The sequence below is a fragment of the Micropterus dolomieu genome, linkage group LG06, assembly GCF_021292245.1.
Source record: "Micropterus dolomieu isolate WLL.071019.BEF.003 ecotype Adirondacks linkage group LG06, ASM2129224v1, whole genome shotgun sequence".
Classification (NCBI taxonomy): Eukaryota; Metazoa; Chordata; class Actinopteri; order Centrarchiformes; family Centrarchidae; genus Micropterus; species Micropterus dolomieu.
Genome location: NC_060155.1, coordinates 4027049 through 4047726, shown reverse-complemented (window position 1 = coordinate 4047726; position 20678 = coordinate 4027049). Strand labels below are relative to the sequence as shown.

General features: G+C 40.3%; 1 protein-coding gene across 3 annotated transcripts in view; it reads right to left on the bottom strand.

Annotated features, from left to right (window-relative positions):
• Positions 1–20678, bottom strand: part of LOC123972269 (nuclear receptor coactivator 2-like) — a 51933-nt gene that overhangs the window by 22337 nt on the left and 8918 nt on the right. For 2 of the 3 annotated variants that reach the window (XM_046051639.1, XM_046051641.1), the window contains exons 2-4: positions 6605–6715; positions 5613–5785; positions 1405–1508 (exon numbers count right to left, since the gene is read on the bottom strand). In XM_046051639.1, the coding sequence (XP_045907595.1) occupies positions 1405–1508; positions 5613–5785; positions 6605–6696 (369 nt within the window). In that variant the 5' untranslated portion in view covers positions 6697–6715. Of the gene's footprint in view, positions 1–1404; positions 1509–5612; positions 5786–6604; positions 6716–17756; positions 17937–20678 lie in introns of those variants that run through there. The other variant, XM_046051640.1, reaches the window with a different exon arrangement.

Here is a 20678-nt window from a genome sequence, read left to right as displayed (position 1 = left end):
ACACACACACACACACACACACACACAGCAGCACACAAGAGAGAAGGAAAGGAGGAAGAAGACAAGATAGAGTGAGATTAGAGGAAGAAGCAAATGTTAAAGGCCAGCAGGAGGGAAAGAAAAAAAGAAAAAGACAGAAGAAGGTAAGAAGGATAAAGAGGGAAGACTGGATGTTAATTAAAGTCCAGGTGAACTTTCCCCCCCAACACTGATTAGACTCGGTTAATATAAGCGAATATAAATCTTGAGTTGTTACTGCTACACTAAGGGTTTGACAACCTGCTACAAATGCAAAGCAAAATATCAGGTTTAACCATGTAATTGTAATTTTCTATAAGTAAATTTGGCACTTGATCATCATGATGCTTTGATTTTTGGTTTCACTTGCTTAACCTGAAGTGCATGCCACCAGAGGACCTTGTTTACTGTACACTGCAGGAACCCTGTTTTCATGCGGGAGTAAATGCGTGTAGATAAAACAAAACTCCTTAATTATGACACAAAAAAAATACCAGCCAGTAACTTGCACTGTGCAGTTACAATTCAAGGTACAACAGGAAGTCTACAGTGGCCTCTCTAGCACTGTGTGTGTTTATTTCTTTCATTCCTGTCACCTCAGCATTTTTCACCTATATGTACAGTGATTTGTCCTTTAACCTGCCACCTCTACACAAGCCTTCTACTGTATGTCTGCCTGCTTATCATCCTAACGCCGGTGTCGAATAGAATGGAATAGAATAGGTCTTGGCTAGAATGACACCTCTGTTGCGGCTGGTGAAGCTATATATAGGCCGCGCGTGTGTGGTCAAGCTCCTCCCCTCCTTTTCTAATCTGGCTTTTCAGGAAGGTATTTATACCTCATTGGGTCCCATGTTATACGTCACCACACACAAACACACACACACACACACACACACTTGAGCAGGCTTGATGACAGCACTGCCGTTAGCCAGAGGAACTCTTATCTCTGTGCAACGCCATTTAAAAGAAAGACACTCCACCAGCTATAAATGTGTTTCCTACATGAAAAACCTGCTGCCTTGCTGAAGGCAGATTATCTTTTCAATGTTTGCACTTGCCACAATTGCACTGCTATGATGGCGGCATATGGAGCAAAACAAGAGCTCCCACAATCGTTCTCACATTACAGAAAATGATGGTGTACTGTCTCATTTTGAAACATAAGATTATTTAATTCAATTCAAAGTGTTCACTTGTTTCCCTCTCTTGTGTCTACTTAGAAAGTCAGTTAAATGCCACTGTTGTCAATAGTTATAAAACACACATAGTCATTCTTGTTCTGTTGTGTGTCACTATCGCTTTAACCATTAAACTCCTTTGACCTTTAAACTCTTTTCTAAGAGCATGATAATGGTGGTGGACTGAAGTTTGGCTGAACTATACCTCCAGCATCATGGGCCCAAGGGTGTCTTTATCAATGACACCCTGTCCTGTGGAGGAGATGTCAGCCTTCTGCACCTCCTCAGCATCAGCCACTGGAGCTTTTTCTGTAAAAGACAACGAGAAACATGAAAAGAGGGGATTAAAACAGTTGAGGTATCTCAGGTTTCAGAGATCTTTAAACTAAAATTCTTTGTACGAAGAGAAATAACTAGAAACTAACTAAAAAATAAAGTAAAAAAAAAAAAAAAGACAAAACATCACGGTGTATTATGTATATAAGGAACTGAGTGAATGCATGACTCACTGTTGATGTGGTGAAATGGCATGTAAAAAGGCACAACATCTAAAGGACGGCTGGTATCAAATTAAGTAAGTGACTGCTTGTTTCCCCACACAGTGCGTTTGCATTCTTGAACAAAATATTTCATCAGAATAAAGCTTTTTCTTTAGCTCGCCTTAGCTGGTATTTTCTTTTCCCAGAAAACACTGACAATATTCTTTTTGTGCAAACACACTAAAACACTTTGGGTTTTTCCATGTATGTGAGGACCTTTCACTGATTACATTATTTGGCTAATCCCTTGCATATCCTAACTTATACCTTCTGCTGGTGTAAACTATAACCCAAGTCCTCCACCACAGTGATGCACTGTTAAGCATGCAGGTTTGAGTGGCTGGAAAGTCATGGAGAGCAGGTATCACTACGCTGATGTGCGGTACATTACACACATGTATAGTCATATTAGAGGCCAATCTCCACTGTCTTCCCTGGCTGTACCAGTGGACTGTTGAGCCTCCCATGGCCCCATTAGACCACATAGCTGACATTCCTGTTGTGGGACCAGAACTGTACAGTTCATCAGCCTTAAACCCTGTCACTGTAGAGCCTTGAGTGGCCATCATGTAGTCTGGAGGGTATTAAAGTCACAGTATGCTTATTTATTTATTTTTTTTTTTATAATCAGTGAATCTGACACACTGTATTACACATGATCCATCTGTGTGTTCAGGTTTAAAACCTAAATCACCATGTAGCTAACTATTATATAGCAGTCCTATTAGCTGACTGAGTCCGGAATGGACACCAGAACCAGAGCTGAACCGGAGCTGGGTGGGTGGGCAACAGAACTGGGCTCAGCAGCCAGCCTCCGAGACTGATGGAGGCCACAGGGAATACAGTACCGAGGTGATTTACAGCAGCTCCGACCAGGACTCTGACTCCGGGGACAACGAAAACACAGCGGGTTCATGAGGGGACAGGAGAGGGATCACGCAGGAGAGGAGTGAGAGGGAGGTTGGGCATCAGAGAGGCAGCGATGGAGTGTAAAGCCAGAATATTTTCACATCTAACTCCTGTATTAAGGGTTCATTTCCACCAAACCAGAGATAGAGATTGTTGGAACAGTGGAAAAACTAACCACAACAGTTTTAGTGAGTTTGATTTAGTTTCTGTCGAGTTAGAATGAAGTGTGTTTTATGATGAGAGTACCAAGTCAATTAGTTCGGTGAAAGAGAGAAAACTTGAGTTTTGAAAGTTTAAATTTTTATCTTACATATTGTACTTTAAAGAAATCAGCCTGAAAAATGTGTGCGATAAATCTTAACTAGCCTTGCAATAACAATACAGTTTTCTTTCTGTGGCGGCTCATAACCTGTGTATGTTCACAGCGGCAACAACTTCAAAACAAGTTAGCTCAATTAGTCGCTCACCAGAAACCTGATTGAATAAATAGTCAACAGTTTCCACATGCACGCACACACACATACACAGTATCTACACACCCTATTTATTATTCAATGCTACTGTTTTTTCACCAGCAAACACTCTGAGCATAGGGACAACTGCTGAGCGGACAGATATAGAAGCACACTCATCTTCCATCTATAATGTGACGCTGCAATTAAATGGGACTTGTGGGCCAAACACACACCCTGCTACTTAAAGTCACGTGACACACAGAGAGACACTCACACGCACAAAGAGGCAAGATGCTATTTGCTTTTGTCTATGTGTGCGTGTGTTTGTCTTCTCACGTTTAGATTTCATTTTCCGACCAGGTGACTTTTTGCTGCACAAAAACAAAGCCACTGGTTCTTTTCATCTTCTATTTATTAAGATGTAATGATCTACACGTTCCTGCTGCTTTGATTTTATGGACTTCTTTAATTCTTACGTTACTTGTGTATAACTTTTGTTTGATATCACTAACTGTTGTGTAAAATCCACCTCTGTAGTTAAATACTAAAGTTGCTGGACAAGAGTGGGTTTCTGAAGTCGGCCAGACAGCTGTGTGACTTGTGTATGTATGTATGTATGTATGTATGTATGTGTGTGTGTGTGTGTGTGTGCTTATTCAGCTGTTGTTTTCAGACACAAACAGTGCAATAACATGTGGACACCGACCAGGCTGACCGCAGGAACAAATAGAGGTGGAGAGAGGGAGGAATAGAGTGATGGAGAGAGGGAAGAAGGGACAGAAGGAGAGAGGAGACAGAGAGAGGGGAGGGGGGGAAGGAAATAAAGGAAAGAACGGAAAGAGCTGACATTGTTCAAGAGGGATAGATAGGAAAAGAGGAAAGAGGAGAGAAAAAAAGACACGAGGAGAAGAGGAGATGAAAGAAAAAAGGAAAGGACAGAAGTGGTTAAAGAAGGATGGAAGATGGATATGAAAAGGGAAAGAGGATATATTTAAAAGGGTACAGGAGGAGAGGAAAGAAAGGCAAAGAAAGTAAAAGAAGAAAGAGGAAAGGGAAAGACAGCAAAAAAGAAATGAAACAAAAGGATAAAGGAAGGAAGAGCGAAAAACAGATAGGAAAAAGGAAAGAGAAAAGAGGAGAAGAAAGAGACAGAGGGGATGAGAGGAAAGGACAAAGACAGTTAAGGAAGGATGGAAGATAGACAGGAAAAGCGTAAAGTGGAAAGAAGAAAAAGACAGGGAGGAGGAGGAGGAGGGAGGGAAGGTGAAAGAAAAAGGAGAGAAAGGGGAAGAATAGCAGGAGACAGGGAGGTTGAGAGGCCGGGCTGAGGGCAGATCTGCCTGCTTTCCTTTACAGACTTCATCATGTTGCTCAGTGTTACATAACAGCTCTGCCTCTGTCTGTTTCGACATCGTCACACCCACTATCATTACAGAGTCTGGGCTTACACTCGCATACATTTCCTCTTTACATTTCAGTCTGTTGACATCCGCTTTAGTTGTCAGAAGGTGGGAACTGATTTACAAGACAGAGCCAGAGATTAGACCAATGGGATGTGTTCAATGCATGTTCAAAGAGGCTCTGAGGGTGCTATCACAGTTACATTTTGTCGTTTCGGGTTCGGTAGTGGCAATTTTTACGGTGGTTGGCTTTGGTTCACACAATAAAATTTGGCTGTGTTCACCCATACACGCACATATTTTTATGTGGAACAAATCTAACCTGTCAGGAGCTCAAAAACGTCATTTCTATATTATTTAATTTGTTAATTTAATTTATTTAATCTGATTCCAGCGTTTGTCTTGATAAAGACATAAGATTATTTAAGTCAACAGGCACATTCTCCTCCAGCACTTCTTCTATGTTTGTGGTTGTGAGATCATGAATGAAGACTCTCTTTCACCATTAAACAGGAAAAAACCTGTTTGGTACTCGCTTCTTTCCTTAGAAGATGAACTTTTTACAACCCATCTCTGCTCACTTCAAACAGATTTTTAAAACAGCCGTATTGTCTGTGCCTGCAGCATCATTCCATATGTTTTCATGTAACATAGGCAGGTTAGGGAACACTAAAAAAGTAACTTCAGGTAAGCATGATGTCCTTGTCTGCTCTCTTCTTCTCTGGTGCTGAGCTAAGAAAATACAGAAAAGCCTAACATGAACATGAGTTCAGACTTCATTCTGTTCTGCTCAGCTCACCTTTACATTTCAGGGTTATTTTCTGTAGTTGGTTGAAATAATGTTGTCACTCCTGCACTAAAAAGTTCTTGTGGATTCTTGATGAAATAATTCAACTGAATTCATACAGTCTCCTCAAAATGTGTGGACAAAAGGCACCTGACTCACAGTTTGAATTAGGTTGTTTAAGTATAAACTGTAAACTGAAGAACTCTATAGACCAGTGGATTTGACCATCACTACTCATTGGGCCCCTTGTTTTGATGCATCATATATACATACAGTACATGGCACCAAAACTAGTCACAGTGTGAACCAAAGTGGATGCTCACCCTGCTCCTTGATCTGTCTGATCTGCTTCACCGTCTCTTTGAGGATGGCACATTTGTCCGGCTTGACGTTGAGGTCGTCCATGTCGTTGATGTTGGCGAAGATCAGCTCGGCCAGCTCCTCTATGTACTTGTTCTCCTGCTCCCGGTTTCTCCTCTCAGTACTCCTCTTAGGGCTGCAGGACAGGGACGGAATCAAAGACAGAGTCAAAATGTAGACCAAAAATTTATGAAATGTAGACAGGATGAAAAGAAGATGAGTCTCTAAATAGTTCACATAATTTCAAATTCAGTGGTTAATGAAGAAATTTCATCTAGTGATTTTTTTGGTGTGAAACACAGACATCCTCACTTTAACAGCAAGTCAACTTCCTTTCAACCTCAATTACAAGCTGAGCTACAACATCTGTGTCCTCATTGTAACCTCGGTGCAGTGCATCGCAGTACGTCGTCACTACAACCTTCATACATCCTTTCGGACACTGAAAGCACAACGACTTGTTAGCCCTTATATAAACTGTTGTCTGTAAAAATGCTGCAGCAGCATTTTCCTTCATCGACCTGCGAGAGCGTCGACTCATTTCACCAACCCTTTGTCTCTCTCCCCCGTGCTTTTTCCTCACACTGCCTGACTAAAAGCAAAATTATTTTATTTTTAATTTACAACAAATTTACTTATCTGGTGAATACAAAAGCATATTTGACTTTATGTGTCTTTTCACACAGTGAGACAAAAATCAAAAAACAAGGATCAATAAGAACTGGAATCAATACGTGACACCCAACCCCATAAGGCTACAATGAGGATGTGGATAATTAATAATTGATTGAATACTGCACTGTGCTGCTGTTCCAGGTTATTCTAAGGTATTGTTGTATTAGTACTGTATTGAAGTATTGTGGTAATTGCAGGGAGGCATGTGTTGATGTTACAGTGAGGGTTTAGTGGTGTTATAGGGGAGTTAAGACTTTGGACTGAGGATAAAGGTCTTCACCTGGGACCCAGGAGGTCTGATTGACAGTCCTTCCTCTTCAGAGATTCTCCCCCTCTTGGGGTCTCCGGGGTGTTTCCACCCCCACTACTCATCTTCAGCAAATATCAGCACCTAGAGAGAGAAAGGAAGAGAGCGTGAAAAGGAGATCATTTTGGCCTGAACTAACCTAAATTAATCAGAATTCTAGACGGAAATATTATATAAAAATATAATATATTATAATATATTTTTTAAAATGTAAAAATACATACAATAATACGCCACATTTAAAGTTATTATAAGGCAACTGTTGTAGACCTGTAAATCAGGTCAGTTACCGGAGGTGCCTGTCATAATATTTAAACAACGTTAGAAGGCCAAGGAACTCTGCTTCCAAATTACACTTCATGCTTATGACTTCAAATACATCTAAGGTGTTTGTTGTTGAACATACAGTGTCTCTAAATCTGCCTTTTTCTCTGCCTCTCATACCATTATGACAGTGCTTTTAATCTAGAAGCAGGTTCCCCACAGCACAAGTACAACTGAGTACTGTGGAAATAACCCAATGGCGAGAAAATAAAACCACGCAATTGACACTGAATTGGTGAACTAAAATTGCCCTTCCCAGCATTATTAACCACAGTATTATAAACAGACGCGAGTTAATGTGCTCAAGCTGTACACAATGTGTTTGAATGGTGCATAATCAAACAGGGAGTGTGCTCATGACTCACGAAAACAATCTACCATTGTAATGTGCAAGCAATATGTGGGAGGCCCAGTGGGAATACAGTAGGTGTCAATAATTATTTCAGTTTGAAATATGTAATAATGTGGGCATTCACACAGTTCTTACATGAACTTTTCTGGCAATTAAGTGGATAATACAAGTTATACTATTAAAAGCCATATTGTCTATATTTTCGTGATCAAAAAGTATAGGAAGGTGGACAGGAGAAGTTACACCACGTGGTCACTTCATGCTGCTAGACCTTCTACCATAGTCTGATGACTAATCTCAACTTGTTGACCCACCATCAACGCCAATCATTACTGTGTCTGTTTTTGTGGGATTTTAAGAACCTGCTGTCAGCAACAAGTCTCATTCTTAGCCATTATTAAAGAGAAAAATTTAAAGTAGTGAATGTAACATTCATGATCTCCGTACTTGTGGTCACAGCTGTGATTAGGTTGTTGACACTGAATTTAAGTGCTTATACACAGAATTGTATACTATTGTAATGGTTGTTGGATTGTGAATTAAGATTTTATTTTCTATTTCTGACAGAGTTTTACCTTTCTCTCTCTCTCAGATGATTTTTATGGTGTTTGACTGGTGACATTGCCACTATGTGGGCCTTTGATTTTGGATCGGACACTTGTGAATTGCATGAAGTGCTTCAACAGTAAATCGGGATCAATTCCAATAATGTCAGTAGTCCAACAAGAAATCAACGCTAGCACCACTCTAATTAAGACATCTGTCCCGTCAGTCAGATCAATATATGTGGCAGTCAGCTATGGCTAGCTTTTAAAGATACAGTTGATTGCAGATGACTTGAACATGATGATGGCTACTAAACAGAGGTTTAGGAAATCAAAAGAGCAAACTGAAAGATTATAAGATAATTGTAACAAGATTACAACTTGAAACAGAATTTGGTGCTATTGAATGTGACTAATTTTTATTTACACAATAGCACACACTTATAAAGCAGAGTGTAGCAGTTACAAGCAGAGGAGAAGCAGTGTCTCTCGGGACGGTAGGCCTTTAAGGGCCTTCAACAGGCCAGCACATCACCTGACTGTTACATAACAGCCGGTCTGTGGGGCTGATACTGAGCAGAGTAAGGCAGGAAAGAGGGATAAGGGAGAGAGAAAACAAGAGGGAGGGAGAAGAGGGAGAGAAAAAAAGAAAGGAGATGAGGGAGGAAGTGAGATGGGAAGAGAAAAATAATGGACAGGAGAAGGGAAATGTAAAACAAGCCTAAAATGAGGCACAGCAGAGGATAGGAAAAGGAGTCAGCTAATGAAGAATGGGTTTACTGGTGCATTAATCCAGACATCAAGTCGACAAGTGCAAATGTTGTAAAATAAGACAAGTGGGTGTGAATGAGGGGCGATGGGAGGAAGAAAATAAGAGGGGCATCTGTTGCTCTGAATAATCAGGCCTGAGGAAAGAGGAGAATATGGCCTAATTACACCATGAGAGCTCTGGTCCACCATCTTGGTTCAGAGAAAAATATCTCAACAACTATTAGATGGATTGCCATGAAACTCTGTACAGATATTCAAGGTCTAAGGAGGATAAATTCTAACAGCTGGGGTGATCCTTTGACTTTTCTTCTAGTCAGAGTTTTAACTATTTCAAGGAAATACCTCAACATTTACGGATTGGCACAACATTTTGCAATTTAGCATTCATAATTCCTAGATGATGTGTTGTCACAACTCTGAACCCCTAAGCTGGTTAACGTTTCGGGTTCAGATTGAAATCTCTCAGTGTATTGCTATGAAAATTAAATTTGTACAGCCATGTCTCCCACAAAATGATTCCTGACTTTTCCTCTAGTGTCCACTATTGTGTCGATCCATAGGAAATTTGGTCCGGAGATTTAAGACATTCATTTGGTAAATGGTCTGTATAAAACACCACTCAAATTGCTTTTACACTACAACACATCCACCCATTCATACACTGATGGCATAGGCTCAGACACAGAAATTAACATTCACTGATCTTCTGATTAGTGGAGGACCTGCTCAACCTGCTGAGCCATAGACCCCTCAATATTTATATTTGGTACAGACATTCATCTCCAGAGGATGATGTTTGATAACTCTGAAACTCACAGACTTTATTTAGCACCATCATCAGGTTAAAAGTTGTCCAATGCAGTTTCAGTTTATGACCAAATACCTTTTAAACTGATGATCAGCCTCAGCTGTACTCCGTGTTTAGTGCTAATTAGTGCATTGCAGCATGCTGGCACACTAAACTGAGATGGGGAACATGCTGAACATTACACCTGCTAAACATCAACATGCTAGCATTGTAACTGTGAGCATGTTAGCAAGTTTACAGGGAGTGAATGATTTGATTAAAATTAGATCACTGCTCCATGTGTGGAAGACAGCAGCTCTGCACATATACAGAGAAATTCAAGCCACTCCTACAGCTTTTTTAACTTCTCCACTATCCATCCCATCCATATACGCACTATGTTCCACACAATCATATTGTCACCAAGATATGGCTAAAGATACTGCTTCCATTTTCACTTCACAACGCTGTCGAGATCAGGAGCAGCCTCATGGCTCTTCCATTGGTCCAGAAAAACTGGCTTTGTGCGGTTGCATGTTTTGTTTATTGAGGAAGTAACTGTTTAAGTTTCGTGCCTGAGAGCTGGTCAGTAAAAAAAAAAAAAATCAATATTCAGAGTACTGCATAAAATAGAAGAGTGAGCAAGGAAAGAGTGGTTCTAACCAATGAAAGACAATTTCACTTGTCACTATAGGAATACATGAATTCAAGCTGGCCACAGCTGGTAATCTGCATGAAGGAAGATACTGCCAACGTTTTCAGGTTTCAACTTTCAAGTGTGAGAGGGGTACTTGATACTCAAAAGACAGATGTGATAGTACAAGAGTGAGTATATTTTTATTTGAATACTTATGTGATAGATATTATTCTGGAAATACTCTTAGAAATGTCAAACATCGGTCTACTTCTTGCCTACTTACACCCTCCAACTCTCCGAACTCTGCTTTTCTGCAGTGGTCGCACGTTAAGAGAAAGTGAATTGTATGTTTAATAATTTTCTCGCTTCTTTATTAACAGTGAAAATTAGCAGCCCAATGAATATGCAACATGTCAGTTAATTAGTTGAACCAGTCATTCATCATTGGAGTAACTGTTTCCATCTAGTTATTAAGTAGCAAAACTAGGCTAGGCTAATCTCACTATTCAATATACCTTCAGGTTGCACACTAAAAAGGCATCAATGAGTTGGTATTAAGTAGGAAACTGAATTAAACAAACAAAAAAAAAAAACACTAAGCACAACAGACACAGACATTTTAAAACTCAAAGTGTTGTCATCTATTTTGGTGGACAGCAGGTTATTACTGGTTATATGAGGAAGGTGATGTTGACGTTGACTGGAGATAACATCATCATCATTATGAGCCCAACTGTGACCTCAGAAGTTGATGAAAGCCTGGCTGAATGTTCAAATCAATCTCACAAAAGAAACACACACACACACACAGTCCCTAGACTCACAACCTGGATCATTAAAACATTTCAATCAATGTCTGAAGAAGATACACTTGGTCACACATACATACGGAGAGACACATATGGCCTTGCTCATTCATGCACGCGCACAAACATACACACACACACACACACACACACACATACAATGAAATTAACACTAATGTAGCCTGCGACAAAAGCCTCTGCCCCGTTCAGCCAGATACTAATGCAATCACAGGAGCCAAGAGCTTCACAAAGTGAAGCCATTTAAAAACAATTTGAGCTGGAGAGAAGAGACGAGGCCAGGGGGTCAAACCAGCCATTAAGGAATTAAAGCTGAGCATCGATCCCAGCCTGTTTAAGTGTCTCCAATACAAACCATTGCTGCTCAGCTTCTTTGTTTTGGGTTTCTGAAAAACAGCTGGTCACAGGGCGAGGCCTCACAGGTGTGTTTTTATTCTGTTTACTTTCTGGAGGTGCCACATATAGCATTTTTACATGAAAGTTGCTTTATTTTGACACACTGACTAATTATTTTAAGGAAGAGTAAAAGATGGTCTCGAAAACGCTACGACCAATGACACCCGTGTAATACTGTAATAACAAACAATGCATGAAGAATCAAAATCATCCTTTGCTCAAAAAAACAAAAAACACTATTTCATAAAACTTTTAATTGAAACATTTAAAAATTGTCAATGCCAACCCTTTTTTACCCTCATGCCTGCAGTCAGTATATTAGGAAGTGGATCCCATAAGGGTTCAGGTGTGCTGTAATTTATTTCACTATAAACTATTCTAGTCTATTCAGTTCAATTCAGCTTTGTTGGCATCAATGTCAAACAACACCCTTGCACGTCTTTCTGGTCTGTTCAGCTTTCAAGGACTATCTCTTGAAAGCTACGTCCTGGTATGTTACAGGTGACGGGGTTAGTGTCAGATTACAACAAGATGGAGGTCAGGCGGAAGAAAGAGACTGAAACAAAGTGGTGCAACCTATTTAGCAGCAATTATGATTGGCTGTTGAAATAACAATACCCTGGAAAGCTGAATAAATGGTTGGGACCATTTGTTTGAGAGACCTACCCTGACAAAATGATTGTTGTCATGGAAGTTAAGCACACTATGGGTTGTTATTAAAGTAATGAGTCATCCTCAGGCCTTAGCTTGCAGAATAATGGAGGTTTTTAGCATGTAACAAAAAAATGACACTGACCACGCAGTCTTATATAATGACTGACAGCAGAAAATTAAAGCTATGTGTTTTTGCAGGGATATAGTTAATGTAATAACACCTTTGCAGTGTGGTTCCCATTTACTTTATGCACCTTAACTATTAAATATGATACACATTGTTTACTGTTTCCTCTCCATAGTACAGACACCCAAATAGTCCTTGGTAAAAGAAACATATTGTCCTGAGTTACTGAAGCTATACTTCACCCATTCAGGTCTGTGCATGATCTATGAGAAAGCCTTACATTTTATTGAGGAACCTTTTAAATCAACACAGATGTTGTTAACATAGCCGTTCATTATTACAGATGGGGCAGGCAACGCTGGAGAACTTTCAAGGGTCAGCTACATTTTTGTGTCAGAGCATTCAATATATTAATTGCTAACGGGATCTCAAGAGAACGTCACATGTAACAAAAACTGCTTTTGAAATAAACTGCCTACCCTAGCTTTAAAGATAGTACACTAAGGTCACTGACGTCCAGCTGCATTATTCCCCTGGCTGTTGGGATACAACCGTCGTTCCAAGCCTAGGGGCCATTTATCAATCACCCTTCCAAGAGGTTGCAGCCTTTTCTGGTTACTTAAAAATAAATACTAAAAAGGATCAAAAATAAAACAATCGGATAAGGAATATTAACCCTTTGCTTGAACAACTACACTGCCACACTACCTGTAGACACAGGCAACTTGTGAAGAGTGCTCACAAGTGGACACGGCTTCTTTTTAAGAGGTCACAAGCCAAACATGAGACACTACATGGCGGCAATGCTATGTTGATTCCCAGAGAAAAAGAATGTTGAACTCCTCTAATGGAAAACAGCGGACCAAACCGTTGAACGAGGATCATGTTTAGCACTTAGAGGATGTAAACATGACAGTGGTGACTAAGAGGGGGGACCCTCCCCACATTGATGTCTAACCATCGATCTAAGCTAGCAAACCTTCCCGTCACACACACACACACACACACACACACACACCCAGAGTACACTTAATACCCTGCTGAGGCTGGATTAGGAACACTGGTTTCTCCCACACTGGAAGGCCGGCATCATATGCGTGTGTGAGTTTGAGTACATTTCTGTGCATCGGTGCGTCCATGTAAATACGCCCAATCTCTTTATGTACATCTCTGCTGCTTGGTGCCAAGGTGATGCTTCTCTGAGCCAGCGGCTTTATGGTCGGTGGCTTAACGCCTGTTGCTGGGGACAATCAGCATTTTGTTTACCTAGCCGGCTTTATATCTCTGGGTCGCATCAGAGACAACATCTATTCTGCATCACGGTAACTACAGCTTAAAATAAGGACTTCATAGCTTTTCATTTTACAAAGAGTAGTCACAAAACAAATATATTGCAATACAACAGTGGAGTAAACAGAGAGTGGTAAACTTGTACTGCTGCTTCTGTTGACTCCCTGATGCTTGTTGGAGCTGACTCAGTACATTTACATTAACCATATTAGATATTTTTAACTAAACTAACACAACATAAAAAGCACAAATACAAGTAACCAGTTAGGCTACAAAGTAGAAGGTACTCCTCCACACATCGCAAGGAACGATTCTCCAACTTGGTGTTACAGCTAAACGTATTATTTAAATTGATTACTTAACCTTGAAAACATCTGATTGATTGGGAATCAAGCCTGCGTCTCTCTTAAGTTTGTAGTCAAAGCTAATCTAAGCCAATCTGTCCACCAAAAAACTGCGTTTTCCCGCTTTTGGCTCCAAAAAAACCCCCAAACCCTTTCACCTGAAAGTGAGCAAGCTTCCACGCCGTGACCTAGTTGTCCGTCATCTGTCCTGCATGTGGGATCAGTCCTCTGAAAGTGACATAAGGCCTGAACTGAAATGCATACTAAGCCTGAAAAAAACTGTTACAACCAAAAGTAGATTATTTAAGATTAGGCATTTTGTTGCCTGCTTATATAAAGTCCTTATTTGGTCTGCCTTAATATGTGTAATATTACACTGGATATGGCAAAAGAGATGGAGTAACAAATCGGGCCCATGGTAATATCCTAGACTACACCATCAATCACTCAATGAACATCCAGTCAGAAGACCGAATCATTTTATCCAGCAGCATTGTTCTCCCTGTTGCCTGCTATCGGAACTTCATTACTAAGATGTACTTACTAAACATTCTGAATGGTTTTTCAGTAATTAAGATTTTGGCTAGGTTAGAATTTTTCACAGCCAAATCAGTAAATAGAACCCATATTGTTCGATTATTTCAAACATAATTTTTTGGGGGGGGGAACATGAATTACTTCCAATGAAACATTTTGACGTGCATTAGTTTATTAACTGTGCCTCAAAGATGTAAGTACTTGACATGTTTAAAATAAAGAAAATAACTTTTTTTTTTCCTCTTTCAAAATTGATCATCTGTCTGTGAAATTGTGCCCTAAGTATACAGTTTACATTGATGCCATATATTATAGCTGAACCCACACATACACACTGATGATTTGGTTGTTCCTCTGTAAACACTAGAGCCATTTCAGATTTTCACATTTGGAATAGGGAGTTTGTCAGGTGGTGAACCAATTTATGTTTTTAAATGGTAAAATGGGTGCATTTATTTAGCTTTGCTCCAAAGCCTCTCTGTCACCCACATTCACACACCAACAGGAGTGACCCACCATGCTGGCTAACCATCTGGAGCAATTTTAGGTTCAGTGTCTTGCCCAAGGACACTTCGACATGTGGACAGGAGGAGCTGGGGGTTGAACTGCCAACCCTGTAATCAACAGGCGACCCCCTGAGCCATAGCCGTCACAGCAGTCATCATGACAACAGAACAGTTGCCCTCTCTAGCCGCCTGTCAGCCTGGTGCTTTTCTATTAAATTGTTGTCAAAGTTTCCCAAGACTCCTGACACCGGTGTGCTGGAATGGAAAGCATACGTTTACGTGTATACGAAAGCATACGTTTCTGTGTGCTGCGAAGTGAGTAGCCATAAATTTCAAGCTGTACACATTGACCCACTTCAACCAATGCCCTTTATACTGGCTAAGCAGCCACTGCCACCCCACCCTTCTTTGGCCCAACAAATACAGGCTAATTGGTATTTGAGTAACAGTACAAGTCAAAGATTTAATGATTTAGTGTCACATGAGTGCTGTTCAATTGAACAACAAACTTTTTAAAATTTTTACTCTCATCATCAATATTTTTAACATTAGCTGGAGCCACAGAGAAACGAGGGACGTATTAATCATCACAGAATTCAGTAGAAATTATGTGTATATAATTCCCTCGGAAAATAAGAACAGAACAAGAAGAGCACCACATGCAGGACCCAATATGTAATTTTCAGAAAATCCAAGAAAATGGGCTGTTTGATTGAAAGCTGCAGTGCAGAAACACTGGAGCAATGATCATAACATCAAAGATTTTATGACTTCAGATGAACTGGTCCACTGGCTGCTCTAAATATGCAGCTTCATGTAATGGAAGAGCCCGATTGATTATAGACCGGAATCAATAACACAGAACATGGCTGCCTAGATGCTAACTCAATTGTGAGTGTACACACACACACACACACACACACACACACACACACACACACACACACGCGCGCGCGCCAAGAGAAACACTCTTTTACATGTGCACACATTCAAGACTAAAAAAAACACACCAAATGCCGTTTCCAGTGAACACCAATTTGCACATGCAAGGCTAGACCCATTGTCGCCTGTGCAGCGGCTGAAGTGTTGTGCTACTTACAACATTCAACAGCGGCCGAATCCTGGAAACAAACTCTGGAGAGTGATTTCTAAGTCTTCCCAGCTCCCGTTTCATATCGAGCTTTTTAGATAAGTACAATTGCATATAAAGTAGAGTTGCTCTCAGGGAATTAAAATTATAGGGTATTAACCTTATTTATAGTAATCAAGTCAATAGACAGTGTAGGAGTCAAGGTTCAATACCCTCCTGATACTTTTAACAGAGTGTGACAGAAAATAAAGACAGATGATGATTCTTAGTGATATTGTTACCTATTACAGAGAACAAATTTAACATTCAGATCTCTCTCTCTCTCAACACCAGAAGCCATGGTGACACTACAATATGCAGCATTTTGACAGCCAGTATTGCAAATTAAATTGGCCCTGTGACAATGAATGATATCCAGTCCTGTAATGCCCTGACAAGTTGAATATGAGCGCAGCTTATATCTGATATGATTGACGATGACTCAACTGACAGGAGATAAATGAACTGACTGGACAAGGCACACAGCTTCAAAAATATGCAACCCAAAACGAAAGCAAAAACACTCTGATATATTGGTGGAGTTTCACTTTGTTCTACTGGCCTGGAGGTCAAACTCCACCTTCAACTCACTGATTGACTCATCTGCTGTTGCAGCTAGTGTCAATGTGAAAACTAAGTGACAGTCATGGCAGAGTGACTTCATGAAAATCTCCTGGGTTTTGCAGTGTGCACTCTTGTAAATAGTTATTATTACTACAGAACTACTGCTATGGTAACTGGGTACCTGAAAAACATTAGCAACTTTTTTATATTTTTCTAAACTGTGAACTTGTCATCATGAAACTCTGCATTGACCAACTGCTTGTAAAGCTGTGAAAATGTTGTCAGTTTGCTTACAATGTCCCTGGAATTATTTGCTGTACATGGAGTGAACCTGCCGCTTTCTGAATTAGTGTTAACAACAGTTGTTATAGAAGCAGAGCAAAGTGAGTAAACAGTTGGCTGGTTAGACCTCAGGTGACAGAACAGCTACAGGACTGCTGACTGTGCACTCTCTCTGTGCGTGTGTGTGTGGGAGTGAGACCAGTCATTCATAACCACTCCCCCCAACACACACACACATGCAACCACAATAATGCAAAGTACAAGTCTGACTAAGACAGCCATCCAAACTGTGAGCATCAAACTCGTCTCTAGTTGAAGACATGATGATATCATATGCTTTTATTATATTCAACATTAGTACTACTTAAGATATTGTTCTGTAGTGTATAATAATTGAGCTTGTCAAGTACTGTAATATACACATCTTTTATGACAATTTATAATTAAAAATGTCTTTCTGGATTAAAAAGTAACCACAAAAGTAGCTCAACTATCCCCAATAAAACACATTACACTTATCACTACCACTTTGATTGACAGGTACATTAACAAAGGGAATAAAGACTTAGTTGATAATCGAATAATCTGTTTGAATCTTTTTTTTTTATTCTCAGATTCCAGCTTCTTCAGTGAGAATATTTTCAGGTTTTTTTTACTCATCTGTGACAGTAAAGCAAAACTTTTTCGGTTGTGGACAAAACAAAACATTTGCAGATGTCATATTAGGCTTTGGGAAACACTGATAGCAATTTTTCACCCTTTTCTGATATTTTATAGACAACTAACCGATTAATCCAGAAAATAATGGACAGATTAATCGACAATGAAAATAATCATTAGTTAAAGCCCTACTGTTATTATCTTTGGTAATGCAGTTAGGTTTGTTTACATCAGTTCTGTTAGTAAACAATCATTAGTTGAGATATATTCATCTACAAGTCAAACTCACTTCACACATGTGAATTAAGATTGTAAATATAGATCAAATTAATACAGTGAGAAGCTTAACATCTGTTATTCAGAACAGAACAGAACAGGAGTCTGACAGTCACTTACCTCTGCTTTGGTTGAACCAGTCCATAACCAGTTCAGCACCGGCCGACCGTCCCATGCAGGCCGGGCAGACACACTGCTTTTCACACCATAGTCAACACAGAAATTCCCAACACACAAACACACACTCGTTTTGTATTGCCCCTCTTTTTTCTGTGAGATTACCTCTGTGTGTGTGTGTGTGTGTCATCTGCACCTAATGACAGCTGACAAACTACATGCCACAAATCCTCTCTCTCTCTCTCTCTCCCTCTGTCCCCTCCCCCCATCACGTAGACACACACAAACTCACGCACTCCTCCCTGTCTCCTCCCACAACACACTCACACACACTCACACACACACTCCTCCCTCCCATTAGCCAATGTGCAGGAAAAAAATTCCTTCCCTCTCCATCTCACAGCCTTTCTAGATATATATGATTTACATGTCCTGTTGTTCTTAAATTTTGGACTCCAGAATATTTTTTGTAATTGTTAGACTCCTGACGACAAAACTCTAATCAGTGTCGCAGGTATAACACACAATGATACTTATGTAAATGATTGTAAATAGGAACCCCTAGGTAAATGTTTATCTTTGTTCTATGTTCGCCCGTGACGCAGACCACAAGAACTGTGATTGGTTGGCTTGGTATACTTCCTTTAGAGCATCACAACACCCGCGACATGACTCACTGATTAAAAGAATTTGATCCATTCAGTCGATAATATTTGGAAAGTCTAGAAGAAACACACAATTGTTGTTTTACTCCCGTTCAGGTTAGAGGAAGGCTAAACCGAAAGTTAGCCGGCTCACCGGCGGAAGTCAACACAAGTGGAACCGGCAACGATCGTTTGGGTGGTGTAATTGCAGAGCAACACAGACACCAACGCACAAGTATACATGCAACCAAATTGGTCACACTTTGGAGCCCTGGTATGCAGCATTAACATTCACTTTCATTGAAAATAGGGACCTAGCCTGAACCATGAAAAATTGCCTCAGACCAAAGACAGGGCACAAGACCAGTGGTGGCGGCCACTAACACCTTGTCTACGTAGGCTGCAAGTTACCACATCATCAGCAGAATCCTCATTGATATCTTATTTAATTTCATTTGTATGTAGTTTTTGCGGAATAGAATATAACAGCAAACCACTGTTTTTCAAAACATCAGTCTATAAACTTCCAAAATGAAAGCAACTTGAAACAGTGACGCCAATGAGTGACAGAGAGCGAGAAACACCGTTCCTGTATGTGCAGCACTCACATAATAAGCCTCGTCCCTGTTCTGATAATAAGCCCCACACTAAGTGAGATGGCAGAAAACACAAGTGAAAGTGAAAGAGAGTGAGAGAGAGAGAGACAGAGACACAGGGAGAGGAAGGGTAATTTTAAAAATGACAAAAGCACTAAGCTCTGGTGGAAGCAGCTGTGCTTCACAGGTCACACACACACACACACACACACCCCACATTTATTTGCGCAAACAGCTCTCATTTAAACTCCCAAAATTTGTCAGGCTAGCTGTCTCACATAGACACACCTCTCTTTCTCTCTCTCTCTCTCTCTCTCTCCCCCTCACACACACACACACACACACAGCCATGTGGTGCTGTGCAATAAAACGTAAGTTGCCATGTTAATCTGGATGCTGCCATGTATATTCTCTAATCTTCTGAATGGAATCTATAGAAATGAATGATGATGATAAAAAAAAAAAATAATAATTACAAAAACGTGATCACTGATTTACAAATGACCTGTAAACGTTTGGGGTCACCTCCCCAAGGTTGGCCCACGCAAGGCACCAACATTAACTCCTACATTATATCTCAGGCCTAAGAAATACAACGGTAAACTAAGTTCAGAATATTCTGTGGTGGTTTTGGAGTGCCATTATCCCAGTTTATACATATGTGAAAATACATAAAAAGATAAATATTATATCAAACTGGCACAAAAACATTAATTATCATAGTTAGGTGAGCTCACTCACATCATATGCAAACCATCTTGGGTAAACATCCACTAAGTGTTACTTTCTGACATCTTCTGACATTATCACTAACATGTGTCAAGCTCTAAAAATGTTGCATCCTAAGCTTCCCATGATGCAGTTCAATAGGGGATTTTTGGCAGAAGAAGTCAACGTAAAGATGACTTTCAAATTCTACCTCCGCAGTTTGTAACACAGGCTTTCTGTTAAAAAATGTTTACTCACCAAGCCCAAGTTAAGATAGAAAAAAAAAACCTGGTTACGTCGCAGGGGTTGTTTTCTCAGAAACATTGTCACAGAGTTTTCACAGGCTGAGTAGCAGAGGTAGCTGCAAACTAGCTTCTACGTGTGAAGATTAGTGGATTATGCCTTTAATGCTGAACGGATTTATGCATTTACAGAAAATGATGAAATGCTAAAGTGGATGAATTCAGTTTCCAGGGCTGAGGCACACTTGAATGAGACACATCAACGCACCACAGGAGTCCATCAGTCATCAAGTACAACAAGGGGCCACACCCAGGACCAACATCCCCCACTGGTTCTGCTGGAAGTTTCACTCTTGCCCGCAATAACAAGAAAACCTGCTGCTTTTCCCAGACACTGACCCTGCCTGGGAGGACGATTCAGAGAGTTTTGAGGCCTTTTTCGCACTGTGAGGCTGACCTGGGGTCAGTATGGTGCTGGTTCATTGAGTTCCCACTGGCTCATGTTCACATCCTATCCTATGTCCTAACATCCTATTTTACGAAACAATTTGTCTCCCTTTACTTTAACAGCTGAGCTGATGATGAAAACCTGCTCGAATCTCTCTCACAAGTGCTATTGATTCGCACTGTTGAGAGTACGAGTTTTACAGTTTGTTCAACTTGCGTTTTTATTACGTTGCAGACAAATTGTCTCCACCGAAAACATCACCAGATCACATGTGCCCTCGAGCAAAG